General features: G+C 32.4%; 2 protein-coding genes across 5 annotated transcripts; one reads left to right on the top strand and one right to left on the bottom strand.

Moving 5' to 3' along the window:
• Positions 1–1,638: 1,638 nt before the first annotated feature.
• Positions 1,639–12,440, top strand: LOC145053051 (uncharacterized). 2 transcript variants are annotated; one of them, XM_079001020.1, is made up of 4 exons: positions 1,639–2,648; positions 4,134–5,093; positions 5,224–6,183; positions 9,639–12,440. In XM_079001020.1, the coding sequence occupies exons 1-4, from the start codon at positions 1,737–1,739 to the stop codon at positions 9,657–9,659; spliced, it is 2,853 nt and encodes a 950-aa protein (XP_078857146.1). In that variant the 5' UTR covers positions 1,639–1,736; the 3' UTR covers positions 9,660–12,440. The 2 variants fall into 2 exon arrangements, with proteins under 2 accessions (XP_078857146.1, XP_078857145.1); XM_079001019.1 differs by lacking the exon at positions 9,639–12,440 and adding an exon at positions 8,056–8,716.
• Positions 12,441–15,059: 2,619 nt separating this feature from the next.
• On the bottom strand, positions 15,060–21,616 carry LOC145053050 (cyclin-dependent kinase F-4-like). Of its 3 annotated transcripts, XM_079001018.1 has the most exons (18): positions 21,431–21,616; positions 20,302–20,532; positions 20,163–20,214; positions 19,542–20,057; positions 19,374–19,452; positions 18,879–18,947; positions 18,703–18,792; positions 18,470–18,608; positions 16,995–17,097; positions 16,853–16,905; positions 16,689–16,755; positions 16,490–16,598; positions 16,351–16,419; positions 16,192–16,260; positions 16,029–16,092; positions 15,801–15,914; positions 15,588–15,722; positions 15,060–15,519 (listed from the first exon to the last, which is right to left on the bottom strand). In XM_079001018.1, the coding sequence occupies exons 4-18, from the start codon at positions 19,547–19,549 to the stop codon at positions 15,332–15,334; spliced, it is 1,356 nt and encodes a 451-aa protein (XP_078857144.1). In that variant the 5' UTR covers positions 19,550–20,057; positions 20,163–20,214; positions 20,302–20,532; positions 21,431–21,616; the 3' UTR covers positions 15,060–15,331. The 3 variants fall into 3 exon arrangements, with proteins under 3 accessions (XP_078857144.1, XP_078857143.1, XP_078857142.1); XM_079001017.1 differs by lacking the exons at positions 19,542–20,057; positions 20,163–20,214; positions 20,302–20,532; positions 21,431–21,616 and having other exon boundaries at positions 15,588–15,713; positions 19,374–19,470; XM_079001016.1 differs by lacking the exons at positions 19,542–20,057; positions 20,163–20,214; positions 20,302–20,532; positions 21,431–21,616 and having other exon boundaries at positions 16,351–16,416; positions 19,374–19,470.
• Between the last annotated feature and the right edge of the window lie 1,283 nt (positions 21,617–22,899).

The following is a 22,899-nucleotide window of genomic DNA, read 5'->3' as shown; positions in this document are numbered from 1 at the left end:
TATTATTGAATTGAGTGAAGAACTAAAGAATGTGAATCAAAGGCGCCTTAGCTTTTGAAATGACTTCTCAGAAGATAGAATGTCCTGTAATCATCTAAGCTTCTTTAGTTTAGGATTCGAAAGAAGAAGTTTCTTGATATGGAAGTTGTGTTTTCTACATTGACATTTAAACCTTGGAGATAGTTGTTAGATATATCGATGGAATCCACATTTTAGACATTGCAATTTAGGATTTCATAGAATTGATTGTTTGAGAAGTTTTAGTTGACACCAAAAGTGTTTGGAAATGTTGAAAGGTCTGGGAGATTGTCAATTAAGTTTTTGCTTGATACATCAAGAAGGACGATATTCGATGTGAAGTTGGAAGAAAGATTACTGCCCAAATTAGTGTTTTTAACCAGTAATCTCCTCAAATTGGTTAAATGAGCTAGTTCACTTGGAAATGATTGAATGAACTGGATCCAAGATCAAAGCCAACTTACTGAGAAAGGTTTCCAAGTTGTAAAGGGAGAAAAGAAGCGAGACTATTGTTAAAAAGATGTAATGATTGCAAACGAGAAAATGAACCAAAGTTCATGGGGATCGGGCCAAATAAGAAATTTAATGATAAATCAAGAGTTATGAGATTGGCAAGAGATGAACAAGAAGAGGGTATAGATCCTATCAACATATTCAACGACAAATTTAGAATCAATGGTGACAAAAGCTGCCTCGGAGAATCTAGGATAATCCTTGTAAAAGATCCCTTTATCCTTTTGCCTAACAAGTATGGCCAAAATGCCCTCTTCTGATCTCCTTCCCCAACTCATATATTGACTCAAAATTCCTCTGGTACCCGAAAGTCTTATCTAACACTTGTTCTCCCTCTCTGCATTCATCTTCATGTATCCTCCCCATCGTCGCCATGTTCCATGTTACCTTTTCCCTTTCCCGTACCCTGCCGTTTCTAATCGTCGACATGATTACAAGAGAGAAAGAGATGTTGAAAATTCGAATTAGAAGGGCTTGATTTAGATTTGATAATTAACAATAAACAGACGAGTTAAGCCGGTCAAGATGATAATAAACAATAAATAGATGAGTTAAGCCGGTCAAGATGATGGTGGTTGCTAGAGTGTCGGTGATGATGGTGGTTGCCGAATATTTGAACTATACACGGTGGGGTGGGGTGGATGTGGGTGAGAAGGGTCATTTATGTAACTATAGTACATTTTAGTAAAAAAAATATATGAAAAATAAAGAAATAAGGGTAAAAAGGTAATTTACTGTAGTTAATAGGCTCTATCACGATCCTTATAATATCCAAATAACACAAGGAACAAGTTTGTCCATTTTAATGAAGTGAGATTATAGTGGCTATTATGTTAGACCATTTTTGTAATTTTCTCAAAAAAAAAAAATTGAAATGGTCAAAATAGTAGACCTTTCCATAGATTGAAACATGGTAGGGTATTGCACGCCTCTGATTTCTAGTCAACTATTGTCATATTAGGTGGGTTTCCTGTTATTTTCGAGGTTAGGTGGATGTATATTGTCATATTAAAAGAAGTCTAACTATTGATAGCATATGAACTTGATTCCAGCTATAAATCAACTATTTATATATTTTTTTTTACGCCAAAGACCAATATAAATGAAGACGCGCAAGGGGCGGATATAATTATCTCTAAGCAACTCGTTTCTTCTTATATTCTCAAACCATAATCAATAAACATACTCACCATTATCAGAAGAGAATGTCTTCTTCACGTGTAAACCTAGCAAAGTCACTTATTCCACTGAAGGAGATCCGCTTGGCCACCCAAGACTTTAGTTCAAAAACTCGGATCGGACGTGGTGAATTTGCTAGTGTCTATAGAGGACAACTTTCTAAACGCTGGCAAAACCAAACAGCTGCCTTCAGACGCTTATATCCAAGTAATTTCAAAGGACATGATGGATTCCGTAATGACCTTGAGATGATTTCGAGCTTCAACCATGAAAATATCATCCCTTTCATTGGCTACTGTGTTGAAGATAACGAGATGATTATAGCTTTTGGATACGCTATTAATGGAAGCCTTCAAGATCATCTCCAAGACCCCAATAAAAGACGTTGCCTAACATGGGAACAACGCCTAAAGATCTGCATAGGGGCAGCAAAAGGGCTCGAGTACCTGCACTCGGGTGCTGGAGAGAGCCGAAGAATAATACACAAAAACATCAAAGCAACAAACATATTGTTGGATGATAATTTGGAAGCCAAAATATGTGATTTTGGTTTTAGATCAAGGCTAATTACCGTACATACAACTTATGTCGGTAACAGCTTTTACATGGACCCCAATTATTTTGAAATTGGAAACCTCACGAAAGAATCAGACGTATACTCGTTTGGCGTGCTGCTTTTTGAAACACTGAGTGGGATGCTGGCTAATGATAGAAGGAGCATTGAAGATCGTAAGCCACAAACTCTCATGAATTTGGTCCGGCGCCACTATGAGGATGGGTTGGACCAGATAATTGATCCATTTATAAGAAGTCAAATTGATAGTCGTTCTTTCAATACGTTTAAGAAAATTGCATATCAATGCATTAGTTTCAAATCAAAGGATCGACCTAAGATGGATACCATCATCGAGAGGATCAAGGAAGCATTGGATATCCAAGTAAGTCTTTTTAATTAATTAATGACAAATTAAATTACCGCCTACCTTTTATTAGGGATGTCAACGGGGGCAAACGGGGCGGGGAGTACATATCCCGCCCCCGCCCTCGAAATTTCCCCGTCTCCCCGCCCCCGCCCCCGCCCCCGGAATGTTCAATGTTCCTACCCCCGCCCCCACCCCCGAATCCCCTTTATTACCCCCACCCATGCCCCCGTTCCCTCGCCCCCGATTGATTTTGGGCTACTTTTTTTTGGGCTAAAAGAAATTGTTATTTAGGCTAAAATAAGCTATTTTTAGGTAACAAATAATTATTTATAGCAAAATTTTACATGTTAAAAATAAAAAAGTTATGGCATTTTAAAAAATTATACTAACAGCTTAAAAACATGTTTTTTGATGAATTTTGGAAACTCAAAATCATGTTATAGTTTATTATATTTATATAATTAATATATGTAAATAGATGTGTAATTTATTAACGGGGTCCCCATGGGGATTCGGGGACGGGATTGCCTACCCCCGCCCCGTCCCCGCCCTCGATTTTTTTTAAAAAAATCCCCCAAACGGGACGGGACCCCCACGGGACTTTTTGACATCCCTACTTTTTATGCTTACAATTAATTCTACCCACTAAAATTATGAAAAATCACCATTCAATTTAATTTTATTTGATATATTCATAATACTAGTTGTGAAACCCGTATATTATACGGGTTAATTAAAACATAATGTTAAACAGGAGCGATTAAATGAAGAGTTTATTTGAATTTGAAATATGAAATAAGTGAAAATTATGAAAATAAAAAACATGCAAAAAATAAATTAATTAAAATTATGTGTTTAATTGTTAGACCCGTGTACTAAACGATTTATTATAATAAAATGTTAAATACAAATGTTTAAAGTGTAAATTTATTTGAAATTGAAATTGAAATTTGAAATTTGAAATTTGAAATTTGAAATTAATAGTTATTATAGTAGGTTTAATTTATGAAAACTAAATTAATGATATAGTGGAAATGAATAATGAAGTAATTGACAAGTGGAAAATAAATATATTTCAAAATTATGACAAAATGACATGTGGCCAAATAAATGAGAGAATGACAAGTGGCAATAACATTTTCATTTATTAGGGTAGATAGCTTTAATGAGTGAGTTAAAAAAATTTAGAATGTTGACACTTGTCATAATTCTATTGGGTAGAAATATTTATAGACATAAAAAGTAGGAAGCAATTTAATTTCTCTTAATTCTATTGCTCCGGTTACTAAGTTTGACGAGAGGTATTGTTTCCTTGAACGGGATATAAATGCCTCATATCTATGGCCACTTAGTTCAAATGAATTCTTACTTGCTAAGTTGATTGTCAAACACATAAACATTAAATAGTAAATTTCATTTCTTAGGGATTTTTGTAGTTGAATGCTATAAGCCTATAATAGTTTGGCGCTTCTAAGCAAACTCTTTTGTGTGTATATATAGTCACAGAAACATGGAGCTGCTTTAAGCATTACCATAGGAATGAACCGATATGAAAACCTGGAGAGGTGTCTAATCCCACTGAAGGAGGTCAACTTGGCCACAGGATACAAGAGTCAAGAAACTCGTGTAGGAGTCGGTGGATCTGGTGTGGTCTACAAAGGTCAACTCTCTGAACATTGGCAGAATCGCACAGCTGCATTCAAATGCATATATCCCACTCGTTCACGAAGAGAGCAAGAGTTCCGAAATGAAGTTGAGATGATGTCAAGCTTCAACCATGAAAATATCATCCCTTTTATTGGCTATTGTGATGAGGGCAATGAGAGGATTATAGTTTCTGAATATGCTATCAATGGAAGTCTTGATCAACATCTAAAAGACCCTAATAAAATCCGATGCTTAACATGGGAACAACGCCTTAAGATTTGCCTAGGAGCAGCAAGAGGACTCAAGTACCTTCACTCGGGTTTGGGGGAGCAGAACAAAGTAATACATAGAGGTGTCTCAAGTTCAAACATATTGTTAGATGGAAATCTTGAAGCAAAATTTTGTTGTTTTGTTTTGGCAATATTAGTCGACGGAAATCAGCGAGAAGTCTATGAACCTGCTGTGGGTACCCCATTTTACATGGATCCAATTTACAATGAAAGTGGCATCGTTAGCACAGAATCAGACATTTACTCATTTGGGGTGGTATTATTTGAGATGTTGGGTGGTATGTTGGCTTCTGATCAAAGGACCATTGGTGAAGATGAGCCACAAACACTCATAAATTTGGTACGACGTTACTATCATGACGGATTGGAAAACTTAATTGATCCTCATATAAGAGATCAAATTAATACTCACTCTTTCCATGCATTCAAGGAACTTGCATATCAATGCATTAGTTTGAAGTTAAGAGATCGCCCTACTATGAACAGGATCATCAAGAGGATTGAAGAAGCACAATATATTCAAGTAAGTTGTTATTTTGTTATTTAAAAATGAAAAGTGTGAAATGAATTTCTATTCGTGCATCACGTTGACGCCTATTTAAAAAAATATAAACAATAAATGTAACATCTTAGTAATGGATTTATCTTAACAGAACCTTGGAGTACCTTCCACCATTGCTACACCAAGCCACCAATGTCAAAACCTAGAAAGTTTTATAATTCCACTGGAGGAAATCAAATTGGCAACCAGAGACTTTAGTGCTGAAACTCAGATTGGAGATGGTGGATTTGGTGTGGTCTATAGAGGACAGCTCTCTAAACTCTGGAAAAATTGCGTAGTGGCTATCAAACGCCTTGATCTCAAAAGTCACCAAGGAAAAGATGAATTCCTTACCGAGCTAAAGTTCATTTCCAGTTTTCATCATGACAACATCATCTCTTTTGTTGGTTACTGTGATGAAGACAATGAGATGATCTTAGTTTACGAGTATGCAAGCAATCATAGCCTTGATCATCATCTCCAAGACTCAAAGAAGAGGGGTCGTCTAACATGGTCACAACGCCTCAAGATTTGTTTAGGGGTAGCAAGAGGACTCAACTACATCCACTCAAGTCTAGGTGAAGAAATTAGAGTCATTCACAGAGACATCAAGAGTGGAAACATATTGCTTGATGAAAATATGGAAGCCAAAATTTGTGATTTTGGTTTATCAAAACAATCCCCTAGAGATACACAAGGTACGGAAATCTATACAAAAGCTGCTGGTACTGTTTTTTACTTGGATCCCATTTACCAAGAAAGTGGAATCCTCCATAAAGAGTCAGATGTGTACTCGTTTGGTGTGGTATTGTTTGAAATCTTGAGTGGGATGTTGGCTTACCATCGAAGGAGTTTTGGAGATGGTAACCCACAACCTCTAATAAATCTTGTACGACGCTACTATAACAACGGACTTGAGGAATTAATTGATCCCCTTATTAGAGATCAAATTGATAGTCGGTGTTTTCATATATTTAAAGAACTTGCATTCCAATGCATTAGCTACAATTTCAAGGAACGCCCTACGATGGAAACCGTCATCGAGAGGATTGAGGATGCAATCGATGTTCAAGTAAGTCGTCTTATTTAAATATTTTAAAGGTATCAATCTTATGCTTTCAAACAAAAGAATGAAAAGCAGGATGGATTATAAAACGGGATAACTTCCTCTAATATTATTTCATGATATGTATTATACAAAATAATTATCTTTAGACTCAATAATAAAAATATACAAATCAGATGATTTGTTTGATAAGTATTCATCAGGAAAGTCAAGCTCATCTCAAAATTAACAAGATAGTTTACTTTTGATTTCTTTATGCGTGGTTGGGTAGAAATTAAAGAAACTAAGAGATGGATGAACGAGTTTGGAAGCCATCTTTCGGTGAAAGAAGGGGACAAATTCTGTATCCATTTAATTGTCGACATATCAATGACTTCCAGCCTAGCTAGGAAGAGGTACCGGGTTTAATAATTAATACCCACATAAGGTTAGATGTGTGGAGTTCAATCCCTATGAAACCCAAAAATGGGTGCTTCTTAAACTTGTGCCAAATGTGGGGAAATTTTCTTTTAAACCCCTATGATGGTTGGGTTTGCCTTGTAAATGAGCTTGAACTCGCGGTGCTCGTTGAAATATGCGAGTAGAATCATTGTCGATTCCAAAAAAAAAATTGGCGACGTAGATTGTCAAGAAGCAATCCCTACAAAACCCAAAAATCGGTGCCTCTTAAACTTGTGCCTCATTTGGGGAAATTTTCCTTAGAAACCCCTGTCGAGGCTAGGTTTGTCTTGTAAATAAGCTCAAACTCAGGGTGCTCGTTGAAATATGCGAGTAGGTTACCGCAGAATCATTTGCCGTTTCCAAAAAAAAAATGTCGACATAGATTGTTAAGAAGTTGTATCCATTTAATTGAGAAGTTGCTATAGTCGTGTAGGTATTGTGAACCATACATTTGTGCTCTTTCATTCAAGTTTTGATAAAGGGATATCTACCATTTATTAAATTATCAGACAAAATTGAAACTAAAAAAATGATTCAGGGCATAACAAACTATTGATTTTGTTTACATTTATATTCTTTTTTTGTATATCATATAACATCAAACTTGATGAAATTATTCACATTTTACCATTATAACATGTTGTTGTAGGTTACCAACAGTAAAAATATAAACTGTTACAATAAGTTAGTTGGTATGTGGTGTATATAAAAAAAAGACTAAATTTACCAAAATTTAAAGGTCTTTTGGGAATCAATATTTGCATGAGAACTTGAGATTTTTTTCCACCAATTTTTTTCAAAACCAAGACGACCATACCATCTTGAGTGCATCGTCTAAACAAGTTGCACCATAATAAAAAAAAATGGCATTCGTTTTTTGTAATTTGTATATATGTATATTTATAGTTGGGGCTCATTTTCATACTGTTAGACTAGGTTATCAATGTTAATCTGTAGCCGTTTATTGAATTCGATTTAGTGGGTGTTTGGGATAACTTTTTAAAATAGCTTATTAGTTTTTTAGCTTTTCAAAAAGCTAATAAGCTAAAAAAGTGTTTTTGTATTTAAAAAGCGTTTTTTAAAACAGCTTTTTGGATAGAAAAAAGTAAAACTTTCAAAAAGCTGGAAAATCCTAGCTTTTAGCTTTTTAAGCCATTTTACTTCTAAAAACAGTTTTTCTTATCCAAACACTTTTTAAAATCAGCTTTTCCTAAAAGCCATAAGCTAATAAGCATTTTTCTTAATAATCACTTTTGTGCTAAAAAAGCTAACCCAAACATGCCCTTAATCAATTCTTTTACTTCTAAAATATTAACTAAATCGTTGATATATCATTATTTAACTATATATTTTAGGCCATTGTCTTAATATATTTGATTAAAATGTTATATTTGAATATATATGATACTTAATATGCTTGAAAACGTTCATTTATAGTTAAAATGGGAGCTGGAATGCAGAATGAGGAAAATAGAGTTGAAAAAAACAAAGAAAATATGTTGTTGGATAGCTTGACCCCTCATCAGTATTTTGGTCATATCTCATGAATCGTAACTCCGATTAAGGCAATTCAAAATAATCTGAAAATTATACAAAATTTCGGACGACTTTTGTGTTTGTGCCAAAATGTGAAATCCAACCACCACCACGTTGTGATCACCACCACGACGTGGTAAATGAAAACTTCGTGATCATTGAGCTGACTTGGAGAATACAGGATATCCATGAATACCGCAACGTCCTACCTCTTAACCACGTCGTGGTGGCCAAAATTATGCAAGTATATATATTCCGGACATTAGGTCGCTTTTAGGAGGTGGAGACCTTACGGTTGCTATTATTTACGAGGAAAAGCCCTCCAAGAGTCGATTTTAAAGTTAGAGATTCAATTGGAGCAAGGATTTAAAGATTCAAGCAATATTATATCAAGATTTAACTTCGGGTTTGCTTGATGATCGCATCTTGCATTTTTTTTGGTGATGTTATTCTACTTTAATTTATTGAAAATGGTGTAAAAACCTTTATTTTCACTAGATATTAATGACCATTGTTGATATGCTTTGATTTCATTAGTAGGATTAATTGAATTTGGTTTTTACTTGTGTTCGATTGATTGTTTTACCTAGAATGTTAAAGTTATGATTTTTATTGTTTATTACTGAGTATTATTATGATTAGATGATCATTCTATCTTGATATACTTGAATCATATGAATCTATGATCATTAGTTTTGTATGACTGGGACTTTGATCATAAGCCTAGGGTTAGATAATATTAATCGGTGACTTTGATTGTGTTAGAGAGCAATATGTATCCATGCTATGCTTAGATTGATTGTCATGATCATTGGCACGAAATCACTAGATCATATCGTTATAGTTCGAATATATTTAATTAATTATGTGTTCACTAATTGCATGATCATTGTGTTAATTGTTCATTAACTATTAGTGCTAGGGAATACAATCAAGATAACTAGCCATATTACAATTTTGTAATAAATTCCTTAATCCATTGCACTTCTAATAAATCAAACATAAAAACTTGGGGGATTTGTATTCTAGTGGAAGTATTTCTTATTAAGTGTTTCCATGTAGTTCTTTAGTTTGTTAATTAATTAAGCGTTAAAGTTAGTTTAATTTAGTTTACACAAAACCAACATTACTTTTTTGTTATTAATTTAATTAACATTTGAATTATTTGATCTAAATCATTCTCGTTCCTTGTGTGCGACACTCTTTCTTATCTTAAACTATGTTACTTCACGACTAAGTACATTGCCTATTTTTGTTTAAAACTAGTTGAGATTAGACATGACTTTATAAATAGAAAACAAGTATTTAAATAAACACATCAAGTTTTTGGCATCGATGTCGGGGAACGGATGCGTTTATTTTGTATTATTTATTTGTTGATTAAATTTTGTTTATAGTTTCGTTTTTAGTTTTTATTTAAATGTATATGATCGTTGCTATTCTTGAGCGTGAGTTGCAAGCAACTGATGATCTATTCGATCCAGAAAAAGATTTGGAGGAGGTAGAGAGGTTGCTAGCTAAAGACCGGTACTAAGAACAAGTTGGAAAGCAGGAACCACATTGTGGTGTGATCGTTACCACGACATCGACCGCTACTTTTCCGGTTTGTGTTTTAAAGCATGGGGTGACAATTCCAACTTATAGAAAGTTCTAATGTACGATCCATTTCTGATGAGTGTCCAACCAATTCCAACCCTTGTCAACATTCTTGGATTTTATGGATTCAAGCTTGGCCAGTGGATTTTCAAAACAAAAATTCAAATCTTACAAATCGGACCAAAAGAAAATTAATTGCAACGGATGGACTGGCATCGATTTTATTAGAATTTTATTAAGCTGAGAGTCCAGCTCAATACTCGCACGAAATTAAGCGCTTATCGGGAGGTAACCCGACTTTTAAATTAGTTTTCATTTTCTTTTCCTTTTAGTTTTCATTTTTAATTTTATTTTGAATAAAAGTGCTTTTGATGATTCTTATTTTTATTGGAAGAGATATTCAGCTTAGAAATTGATGATGGGCAAAAGTTCATGAGTAGGTGGAGTATTACGAGAAGAAGGCAAGAAGCGTGACACACAAACAAGTGTAGGGTATACAATCGATATGGAGATAAAACCAAGGAGTCTTTCATGTTATCAATGCTATATATGGGAATAAATAGATACGAGGGACCGGTCGACAAATTAGCTACTTTCAGATTGGTCGATTTATTTAGCGATGAAAAATTTAGATTTTCATGAAGACGCTGCATGATTCTAGCTACCTCGAGACTCGACATTTTATTGCATCGCGACTAAGTTCCTGACATTTGAAGACCGCAACGTGCCAATTCTTACTGCACGTCGTGTCAATGATTTTCACACAAGTTCTAGATTTTATAGTGACCACACCCTATCCAACAACTTTCCACGACCCGACAACGCCCCAGGCAGATTTTCGAGTTGAGAAGTTTAGATGTACACTTCTTATTTTGTTTCCAAGAGTCCACCAATTTCAACAAGGATGTTCAGAAGTGTTCCTGCAGACGAAGTCAAGTTTAGTATCGATAAATAACAGTCATCCGATATCGCGACTACATAACCAAGGCGAGTTAGTTCGTTTTCTCCCTCTTTTATTTTATATGTTTTAATTGTCTTTATACAATGATGGATTTGTATAATGTAAGTGTGGGGTAGGGGATCGAATTAAAGGAAAATAGCATGCTAGATTAAAATAAAAATATATATGCTAGATTTAATAAAACTGACAAAACATAGACTTGAAAAAAATATATCTAAATTTGAAAAATAAAGACTATTTAAAATCATGCTTGTGTTATAACTAAGTTTGTTAGTATTGTGTGGGATAATTTGATGTGAATTTAAAGGTTTTCTATAACAAATATGTTATAATATATTTGTGGCTTTCTAGTTCTAGTGAAATCATGAGACAAAAGCGTGAATTTGTGTAGTTTGAGGGACATAATATGTTTTGCATCGTGTACTTGACATGTATCCAGGAAAGCTTATGTGATCATTTCAATTTAGACTAATACCTTTACCTAATAAGGGTTCAGATTAAGTTCCCTTTCGTAAGCATATGTTTTTCTTTTAGGTTTTAGTTTGAGAGAAAAAAATGAGATATGAAAAAAAAAAAAAAAAAAAAAAAAAAAAAAAAAAAAGTGAAAATAGTTGTGCAAAAAGAAAAGAAAAAAAAAGGTTGTCAAAAGTTGTTGAGTAAATAAAAGTTTGCAAAATATGAAGATCTTGAAAAGTGAAGAATAAGGCAAATTGTCAAGGGATTATTTGGTTTGTAAATTTTTTTTCTAGGTTATTTTATCATATGTGTGCTTGGGAACTTAACAAAAATTACCTTGAGGTTAAGAAAGTTTTATGAGGATGTATTCAGAGGGATGCAAAATGAATGTTGCTCAAAATAAGTGGGGAAAGTTTATGAGGATTGTGAGTATTTAGGACATGGGAAGTAATTAGGGTCTAGACATAAATATATGCATTGAGGTGAGACATAATTTGCGAATTCAAATTGGATTATTCTATGTGATGTTGGTGGGCAAAGTTTTGATATAGCATCATAACAATCTAGTTTGCTTCAGAACAACCAAAAGATAATTGAGGGATATTTTGAGATGATCTTATGTAATTATATACTTTAGGCCATTATATTAATATATTTGATTAAAATGTTATATTTTTAGATATGATATTTAATATGTTTGATAATGTTCAATTACAATTAAAATGGAAGCTGGAATGCAAAATGAGGAACACGAAGCTAAAAGAAAAAACAAAGAAAGGATGTTGTTGGATAGTTTGCCCTCTCGTCAGTATTTTTGTCCATATCGCATGAATCATAACTCCAATTAAGGCAATTCAAAATGATCTGAAAATTAGACAAAATTTTGGACGACTTTTGTGTTTGTGCGAAAATGTGAAATCCAACTACCACGACGTGGTAAATGGAAACTTCGAGATCGTTAAGCTGACTTGGAGAATACTAGATATCCATGAAGACCGCGACGTGGTGCCTCTTAACCACGTTGTGGTGGCCAGAATTTGGCAAGTATATATATTTCGTACATTAGGTCATGTCCAGGAGGTGGAGACCTTATAGTTGTGATTATTCGTGAGGAAGAACCCTCCAAGGGTCGATTTTAAAGTTAGAGATTCAATTGGAGCAAGGATTTGAAGATTCAAGCGCCATTATATCAATATTGCACTTCGGCTTTGCTTGATGATCACGTCTTGCATTCTTCTGGTGATGTTTTTCTGCTTTAGTTTACTGAATATGGTATAAAACTTATCTTTCACTAGATATTGATGAACCCTTGTTGATATGCTTTGATTTCTTTAATAGGATTAATTGAATTTGGTTATTACTTGTGTTAGATTGATTGCTTTACCTAGCATGTTAAAGTTATGATTTTATTGTTTATTACTAAGTATTATTACGATTAGATGATTATTTTATCTTGATGTACTTGAATCATATGAATCTATGATGATTAGGTTTGTATGACTAGGACTTTAATCATAAGCCTATGGTTAGATAATATTAATCGGTGACTTTGATTGTGTTAGAGAGCATTAGGTATTCATGCTATGCTTAGATTGATTGTCATGATCATTGACACGAAATCACTAGATCATATCGTTCATAGGTCGAATATAGTTAAGTAATTATGTGTTTACTAATTGCATGATCATTGTGTTAATTGTTCATTAATTATTAGTACAAGGAAATCCGATCAAGATAACAAGTCATATACAATTCGGTAATCAATTCATTAATTCATTATACTTCTAATAAATAAAACATAAAAACATGGTGGATTCGTATTCTAGTGGAAGTACTTCTTATTTATTGTTTCCAATTAGTTCTTTAGTTTCGTTGTTTAATTAAGCGTTAAAGTTAGTTTAATTTTGTTTACACAAAACCACCTTTTACTTTTCTATTATTAATTAACATTTGAATTATTTGATCTAAACCATTCTTATTTCAAGACTAGGTACACTGTGTATTTGTATTTAAGACTAATTGAGATTATATAGAACTTTATAAATAAAAAACTAATGTATAAATAAACACAATACCACACCAAATAAGGTTTACGTAAATCGGTTTTTAGGTTATTTTGTTTGCTTCTCAGTTAAATATGAATAACAAAAATCAACAATTCAAATGTATTAAGAAACATTGATTTGTCCAAAAATAACTTAACAAACAACGTTAATCCAGTTATAGGTAAAAAATATATGATGAAAACTATAAATGTACACTCTGTATATACGTACATTTGTGAATATTCAAATTCACATATATGCACATTAATTATATATATATATATATATATATATATATATATATATATATATATATATATATATATATATATATATATATATATATATATAAGAACTAACATTGATAGTTGTTCTTTACATACGTTTAAAGAAGTTGCACTTCAGTGTATTAGTTTCCAACCGAACGATTGACCCAATATGGATAATATCAAGTGAATCCATGAAGCATTGGATATCCATGCAAGTCTATTTTATTTTATTAAATTCAAAAAAAAATATTTAAGTCAAACATACTACAAGCTAACCAAATGCTAAAACCGACTAAAGCCTAATGATTAGTTCAAACAGATTTACCACAATCAATTATAAATACAAAAGATTAGTCTAAACTAACTAATAGCAGTCGTAGTCGTTTAGTGGTGGGAGGAGTGCATCTTTTCCATCCCTCTTGCCACCTATGCGCCACATGAACATTTTTATATCCTTTCACTTCCATTTTTACCAACCATCAAACAGTAATATAAGGAATCTATCTTTTTTAAACCACCCACCTACAAAGTATTTTTTTTTTTACTATTAAAACATTTACTAAATCGATAGCTGAAATCGTAAAACAATAACTTAAATCCTAATATACAGGTACTAATGCATGTAGTACAAGTTGAGAGAAAAGATGTGTGGGTTGAAAATGGTTACTACCAACCCCCATCAATTTGAGCTCATTTAATAAACAAGTCTAATATTAAGGTCGAGCTCAGCTTGTTTAATAATATATTAGAGGTTATGTCGATCATCGTTGGATATGATATCAAAAATGATATTTAATAATATATTAGAGGTTATGTCGATCATTAAAAAAAAATACTAGAAAGGAGATTGGTATAGATTGGAGATGTCAAGCAAGTCAACCCACAACTATGTAAGTAGTTGATGCACAAGTTTTATAATGAGATAGACCCAATAATTTGATACACATCACAATTGATATGACAAACACAAGTTTTATGTATGGGATTTAAAAATTCGTGTCTATCAACACAAATTTTAAATTCATGGTTCGTGTTTTACGTGTGTCAAAACACAAACTTATCAATTTAAACACATATAGACATAAATTAAATTTGTATGTGTGTCAAAACACAAATTTATCAATCAAAACACAAACTTATCAATTTAAACACATATAGACATAAATTAAATTTGTATGTGTGTCAAAACACAAATTTATCAATTTAAACACATATAGACACAAATTAAATTTGTAAGTAAAAAAATATAGACATTAAATTCATGTAAGTTTATGTTTAAAATACAGGTTTATTTATGTCATGTCATATATCATATTGGATTAATTAATTACATGTTTGATGCCATAGACACATTTTACAATTCATTGTGTTCGTTTCTGTCAAATTCATGTCTATGTTTGATGCCAAAGACACATTTTATAATTCATATAGTGTTCGTGTTTGTCAAATTCATGTCTGACATGTATACACAGCAAACACAGGTCTGTTGTGAGGAGCAAAGGATGGTTGACCAAATATAGTGGCAAAATAGTAAGAGATGACCATGAAAATTATTAGAACATTGTATAGGAGGAAATGTAGACAAACATATAAATCTCTTTCTTCACTTATTTGGTAAAGAGTGAAGATTAATTATTATTATTCCCTTCATATAATATAATATTTTCTAAACCTTTAAATTCTCTTGTTTTGAAACCATATTCAAACATAATTTCATATAGAAAATACAGAACCAACAAGACACACGACACGACAGTTCTAAAACATAAAAACCAAACCACTTATTTCCAGAGATGACCTTTGAACCCCAAACACATTACAAGACCAAAGGGGTAAATATGTCAATATGGCTATCCTGCCACCTTGCTACTATACCCCTGTGACCTTCCAGAAAACAAATCGGATCTACTACCATTTGCCATTCCAGCCTTCATTGCTGGTGGTGAAGGTTTCCCTCTTCCACTTCCAATCGTCATATTTCCAAATTTTTCACCTGTTTCACCAACTCTTCCTTTTCCCATATATACCCCCCCTACTCCTGAAATTATTATCAATTAATTAATCTTATATAGCAAAAAGATGTAAGTAAATAAATAGGTTTCTTACTTGGATTATTAATATTGTTTTTAATGGGTGGCTGATATTTTGGTTGTTGCTTGGTGGAAGATGAGATCTTATTTGTCTTTTCATTTACTCCATCTTGTCGATTCAATTCCAGTCTTCGTTGCACACCTGTTTTTTCTTTTAAATTAATCACAACATAAAAAAATATGTACAAAAACAAATTAGATTAATTAAATAATATATTATTATTATTACCTGAATTTAGAGATGAATGCATTTTGGCGGATGGAGTGATATTTGGCTTTGAATTGGGTAGAGGATATTTCTTGGCACATTTCTGTTCCACAGCTCTTTTTGTAGTTAAGCCAGCTGCAAAAAAAAAAAATACTTGACTAATTACAAATTTGCCCTTCTTTTATTTACTCAAAAGTAATAAAATCTCATTAAACTTCAAGAATTGTGAGTTGCGAGGGGAGAACAAACCAGATGGAGGTGTTTTAGCAATGGTGGATTTAGGGCGAAGAGAAGGAGGAACATAGTAACAATTCTGCAGATTTTTAAGAAATTACAATTTTGCCCATAATAATAATAATAATAATATAATTGTTCTTGATATTTTTTTTAAAAAAAAATTGGGAGTTTTTACCTGAAAGAAAGGATGCTGAAGAGCTTCCATGGCTGTTGGCCTCTTACATGGATCCCAAGAACAAAGTGACTGAATAGCATAACAATAAGGGAAAAATAAATTTTAATTCACATTTTTTTAAAAATTTAAAATTTAAAAAAATTATGGAACAAATCTTACTGAAATCAGATTGACTCCATCTTTGCTTGCAGATGGTACGAGTGCAGAGAGATTTACGCCTGCAAGCTGCTAACAAAAATAAAAAAGTTAACTTTTTTATAAAAAAAAATATAAAAGGTATTAAAAAAAAGTAACTAACCTCTGGAAATTGATAATTGACAGTAGTTGCAAGCTCAAGTCCTTCAGCCCATGAGCTTTCTGTTGGGCTTCCTATCACTTTGCAAATTTTATAAATTTCATCTGCTTCACTGAAAATTTTACATTTTTTATAAATTTCATAAACTCATTATGCAAAAAAAATAATTTTATTTAATAGGAGAGAAGTGGACACCACAGACCTTGAACCTGGGAAAAGTGGTCTGAGAGTAAATAGTTCAGCCATGATTGCTCCCATCGCCCACATATCTATTATTATGATTTCCAAGAATGTATTTTTATATAAGTTTTATGAAAACTTTTATAAAATTTAAACTTTCGTATTTTATATAAAGTTTTTACTCACCAACTGCAGAACCATATGTTGGTGACTGAAGAAGAACCTCAGGGGCACGATACCTGTAACATCCACATTTCAGCAAAATTTGAAAACTAAAAACCAAATTCCATGTTTGATGCAAAAAGACCAAAATACCCTCTCGACTCACCAGCGGGTTGAAACATACTCGGTGTATGGTGGTTGGGAGACAATCTCACGAGCAAGACCAAAATCAGCTATCTTTATTACATCCTTAGAAACAAGAAAGTTTTCTACAACATAAAAAGAATTAACTTTCAATTCAGGGGCACTATTGTAATTTTAACTAAACTTTAAAAAAAAAGGGGAAAATGACATAAAAGCCCTTAAGTTTTCACAAAAATGTCGGTTTTACCCTTGAACGTGTTTTAGGTCCAGTAAAGCCCGAAGTTTTGTTTAATTTGTTCATTTTTACCCTTATAGCCGGTTTCCAGGTAACCTACCGGTTACCTAATCCCAGTAAAGCCCTTGAATTTTCAAAAATGTTCGGATTTACCCTTTAAGTTTTTCAAAAATGTTCGAATTTACCCTTACATTGATTATTATTATTATTATTATTATTATTATTATTATTATTATTATTATTATTATCATTATTATTTTTTTTTAATACATTTTTAAATGTATAAAAATATTTTATACATACATTTTTAAATGTATGTAAATATTTTTATTAATATAAATATATTTTTATATGAAATAAATATATATTTATACCTACTATATACAAATAAATACTTTTTTAATATATAAATACGTTTTTAATGGAATACATGGTACTTCAAATGTATATAAATACCAAAATACAAGTATATATATTATTAAAAATATATTTATATTAATAAAAATATTTGTATAAATAAATACTTTTTTAATATATAAATACATTTTTAATGGAATACATGGTAATTCAAATGTATATAAATACCAAATACAAGTATATATATTATTAAAAATATATTTATATTAATAAAAATATTTGTATAAATAAATACTTTTTTAATATATAAATACGTTTTTAATGGAATACATGGTAATTCAAATGTATATAAATACCAAATACAAGTATATATATTATTAAAAACATATTTATATTAATAAAAATATTTGTATAAATAAATACTTTTTTAATATATAAATACGTTTTTAATGGAATACATGGTAATTCAAATGTATATAAATACCAAATACAAGTATATATATTATTAAAAATATATTTATATTAATAAAAATATTTGTATACATTTAAAAATGTATGTATAAAATATTTTTATACATTAAAATTTATTAAAAATACGTAATAATAATAATAATAATAATAATAATAATCAGAATAATCAAAATAAAAATCACGGTAAGGGTAAATCCGAACATTTTTTAAAAACTTAAGGGTAAATCTGAACATTTTGAAAATTCAAGGGCTTTACTGGCATTAGGTAACCGGTAGGTTACCTGGAAACCGGCTACAAGGATAAAAATGAACAAATTAAACAAAACTTCGGACTTACTGGACCTAAAACACGTCCAAGGGTAAAACCAACATTTTTGTGAAAACTTAAGGGCTTTTAAGTCATTTTCCCAAAAAAAAGAATGAAAAAATCTCACCAGGCTTAAGATCACGATGGAAGAAACCACGTTGATGCATATAAGCAAGACCTTGAAAAACTTGGAAGCACCAATTTCTAATATCAGTTTCTGAAAAAAGCTTCAGTCTATCTTTCATAAGTTGATAAAGACTGCATTCCTACAAAGAGATAAATAAATAAAATTATATTATTATATAAGAGTTGAAAAGTCAACAAAAGATATAACAAGAAATCTTCTTCTGTTCTTCATACCATGTACTCAAACACAAAGTATAAGATGTCATTTTCTCTGATTACTTCCTTCAGCTTCACAATATTTGGATGATTCATTTTACGAAGTGACTACAAAAAAAAAATTAAGTTTATATTAAAATGCAATACAAGATTTGTTATTTTTTTCGTTAATTACATGATCTGTTAATTGTTACCTTTACTTCTCTCAGATTTATGCATTCTTCCCATGAATAATACTTCCTCTTCATTTTTTTAATCGCAACCTGTGTAGATAATAAGTAAACTTTAATAATAACATCATTACTTATAAATTTTAGAAGTAATTTTAGAAGTAAAAAGGTAAAAAGTTCAAAGTGAAGGGTTCAAAGTGATATTTTAAAAAGTAAAGGGGTGGAAAAGCCACAAACTCATAAACATTAATATAGACAAAAGTACATAAATAGTCCCTATGGTTTATCCATGGTTACACACTCGGTCTCTGCCACTTGAAAAGACCAAATTGCCCTCACACTAACGGATGAACAGTAATGGTGTTAGCAAAAGAAGGACCATTCATGCAAGTTTTGGACATTTTCATCAAAAAAATTAGCAAGGACTGAGTTTGCGACTTTTGGTAAACCACAGGGACCATTTATGTAATTTTGTCTTACTTTCATTATAATTAACAAAAATTTATACAAAGGACTCACCACTTCACCATTTTGTTTATTCAACGCCCTCCAAACAACCCCAAAAGATCCATTACCAACTTCCTTGATTACCTTGTACCTAAACAGCAACAAATCCAACATATTAGTTACAATTTCACATCATTTAAACCCTAAAATCCCAATCAAGAAATCAAGAAATGAACTCACCTTTCCATTTTTGGGTATGCAACTGCTAGAAGCACCTTTATTTACGAAGAACAGACACAAACATAGAAGAAGAACAAGAAGAAGGAACAATGGACTTAATCTCTAGACAACTATAGAAGAAGAACAAGAAGAAGAAGAAACTAGATAATAATATAATAATAAACTTTCCAGCATCAACTTTCTTGATGCATGAGCAAAAGAAGAGTGAAAAGCTTCTGATGGAAAGTTTTATTTATGGACACCGGATCGATGATGCCCAGATTTTCTAAAGGCATAGAAAGCAATAAGAAGTGGGAAGTGAAGGGCATCTTGATATGCTTAAGCTTATATTCGTACCCAAAAAAGAAATCTTGACGATGACTTTTTTACCCCTATGGATTCTGTTGCAAAATCTTCAGCCAATGTTTTTGTAAATCTAGTTGGTACCCATTAGAAAAGAGGAGTGTTGCTAAAGAGTATCTCATCTAGTAATTAACAGTGAATGCAAAATTCATCATGTACATACAAAGTTCAGCCCTGCATTGAGAGTGGATGGAATGAACAAGTGTTAGAAACTACCACACAGGGGTAAAATGGTAATTTAATAAGCATACATTGTAGATGCTCTAATTGAAGCTTTACCTCAGTAGATGATCTTGGAAGATTTAAAAGTGATTACTGTATTGGAAGTGCACTGGTTTTGTTCAGAAAAGGATATGAGTACAAACAAGATGAAAACTTTTTTATAAAGTGCAATTTGTCAAAACGTTGACCAGCTTACTTGTCAATGTTGACTAAAGATCCAACACCTATCTCATAACAAACTTGCATTACGCCTGTAGACAGGAGGATGCTCACTAGGTGCAGTTAACAAAGGAAACAAGAAGAAAACATCTAGGGATGAGAGAACGCCAATCGAGCACTTTTTGGAATGAGAAAGCCTGATTCTTGAAACAATCTGACCAAGGGCATGTTTGCTCCATGTCTCAGAGGAAATTAAAACCTTTTCAAACTGAAAAAAAAATGATATTAGCTTAATGTAAGTGAGATATCAATCATATCATGCAGCAGATGAGATTTATCAGTTTCATCATGAGGATGGAGACTATAAAGTAATCTCAGGATTATCATTTTAATAGAAACCTGAATAATCATCCTAAAGATTCTAACCTAAAATAGAGAATCATGATTTCCCATTATTGGTAATCTGGTTGTGGAAAGCAACTTGTAATTTGAATAAATACCAAAAGTTGCATTATTGAATCATATTATATGCTTATGTGTGTATAATATATATGATGTATTATTGTAAAGGTAGAGAATAAAGGTAGCAACGTAAAGTATATTTTAAGAATATAGAAGATGATCAAGTGGGTGCAAAGATTAAAGAAAGATGAGAAAGAAAAGAGATAAAACACAAACACTTGCAAGAAATCCGAGATGAGGATCAGGCTCCCCGAATCACAAGCAACTTCCCAATCGCGAATATTCTAGTGAATTACACCTAATGGAACTAGGGAGAAACATCTGATGAATATAAACCTAATAGACCCTTAATCATATACAAACATGAATAATTGTTCGACGATAAGACCATCTTAGAGATCTGTTTGTAGATAGATTTTTTATTTCCATTGTTCCTAACGAATCCAGCTGTAAACCAAAATACCTAATTTCCGGATATCAAACTCAGAAAAAAAATTCGCTAAATATGATGTATATATGCGGAAACCCCCATTAAAAGATCCATAAAAACGCCAATAGATTAAACAAACGAAACCCTAAAGCCAGATCTAATCAACCCGATTGAAAAGCAACCAAAAACAATCCAGATCTGGTTTCCACAAATTAAAAACAAAGCGAAACGATCGAAAATGAAAACCAAAAAAGGGGAAAACGGTGGAAGATACCTGTAGGGTAAACGGCATAACCTTCGGGTAGCCACAGGAGGGCAAAGGCCTAACTCCAGAGCTTGTGATATTGGAGAAAGATGAGAAGAGACCCCCCACCCACCGATTAACCTATTGTGTAAATTAGCAATGTTATTGATGTGTGTGTGACTGTTGGTGACAAAGAAAACCTAATTATAGTCGTCAAAGATGGGCATCGTTTATATAGAGATACACGTGGGTGTACGTATATGTGGTGTGAGGATGACGCGATGGGGACACGACCACCCAATTAATTCAACCAATCCATCATGTTTGGCGCCTACAAGGCTACCATATCCCATTCCCAAACTCCAAAAATTATCTACATTTATTTAAGGTTTTTTTTTAGACAAAATTGCAAAAGTGGTCCATGTGGTATGTAAAATTTTGAGGTTTTAGTCCAAACTACAATTTTTTAGATTCATGGTCCTTTTGGGGTTGTTTGTATGTGAAAATAGTCCCTCTGAAAATTGAAATGACTATAATACCCTTGGGGTATTTATTTGTCATTTTTCTTTCATTTTTTTAAAAATTTAACATTTATTTATTTATTTTAACAATTAAAAAACTAATAGAGGACCTCTCTCTCTCTCTCTCTCTCTCTCTCTCTCTCTCTCTCTCTCTCTCTCTCTCTCTCTCTTTCCTGGACGCATTCTTCCTACACCATCACCCACTCATGAACACCAAATTATGAAGATTAACTACATATTTTTCTTAATGATTCAACATTGTGATTCTATTTTCTTGTTTTGTTTTAAATTATAACACTGCAATATGTCCAAATACTTCTTTCCAACATGAAGGAACCCAAATCGAAAGAACCCCAATCATCACAAGATCCAAAAATCACACCAGCCACCACCACCGTCACCCACCTGTATCTCCATACACATGAAATCAGAAATCGAGATGCCCTCTTGATGAGTGTGTTTATATATTTAAAGAACAAACCCTTTTGAAATCAAGATACCCTCCTGATGCCATTGATTGAATTATCGATTTTAGATGTTGAATGATGAACTTTCACCTGTTCCGACACCTGGCGGTAGTCCTCTCCTCCATTTCCATTGCTTTTTTAGGTTGATTGTTCTTCCCCTTTGATTTAACAACATGCCAAGACTCCACACTTTTTTCTTCACTAGATTTCATCTTTTAAAATAAACCCTAAATTAAACCCAAGTGGTATCATTTTTCAAGCTCGTGTCCAAATCAGAATCGAAGCTCCGCTTGGAACAAGGGTATGTGTCCAAACCGAGTTGATTCATCTCATTGGAGGTGGGTTTGATCGAACTCACTGCTCTGATTCTTCTTTGTTGTTGTTTGTGTTTGAGGATGAGAATGAGGGAGATAGCGGTGAAGATTGACGGCGTTGCTAAAAAGATAGTGGTTTTGGAGGTGGGTTTCAACAAGAAAGGGAGTGGCGGAGCAGGAGGACCACGATGGAGGTG

The sequence above is a fragment of the Lactuca serriola genome, chromosome 5 (assembly GCF_051521515.1).
Source record: "Lactuca serriola cultivar US96UC23 chromosome 5, Lser_US96UC23_V15, whole genome shotgun sequence".
Lineage (NCBI taxonomy): Eukaryota > Viridiplantae > Streptophyta > Magnoliopsida > Asterales > Asteraceae > Lactuca > Lactuca serriola.
The sequence above is the reverse complement of the archived record's forward strand: the minus strand, read 5'-3'. Positions and strand labels throughout refer to the sequence as shown.

Bases quoted from the DNA above. Each gene is read 5' to 3' on its own strand.
- LOC145053051 (XM_079001019.1), top strand. From the start codon at position 1,737: ATGTCTTCTTCACGTGTAAACCTAGCAAAGTCACTTATTCCACTGAAG. The intron at 2,649-4,133 runs GTAAGTCTTTTT...GTGTATATATAG, and splicing joins AGGAAGCATTGGATATCCAA to TCACAGAAACATGGAGCTGC. The intron at 6,184-8,055 runs GTAAGTCGTCTT...GTTCATTTATAG, and splicing joins AGGATGCAATCGATGTTCAA to TTAAAATGGGAGCTGGAATG.
- LOC145053050 (XM_079001018.1), bottom strand. The intron at 18,793-18,878 runs GTAACAATTAAC...TTTTTTTTGTAG, and splicing joins TAAATCTGAGAGAAGTAAAG to TCACTTCGTAAAATGAATCA. The intron at 16,599-16,688 runs GTCTGTGGTGTC...TAAAATTTTCAG, and splicing joins CCACTTTTCCCAGGTTCAAG to TGAAGCAGATGAAATTTATA.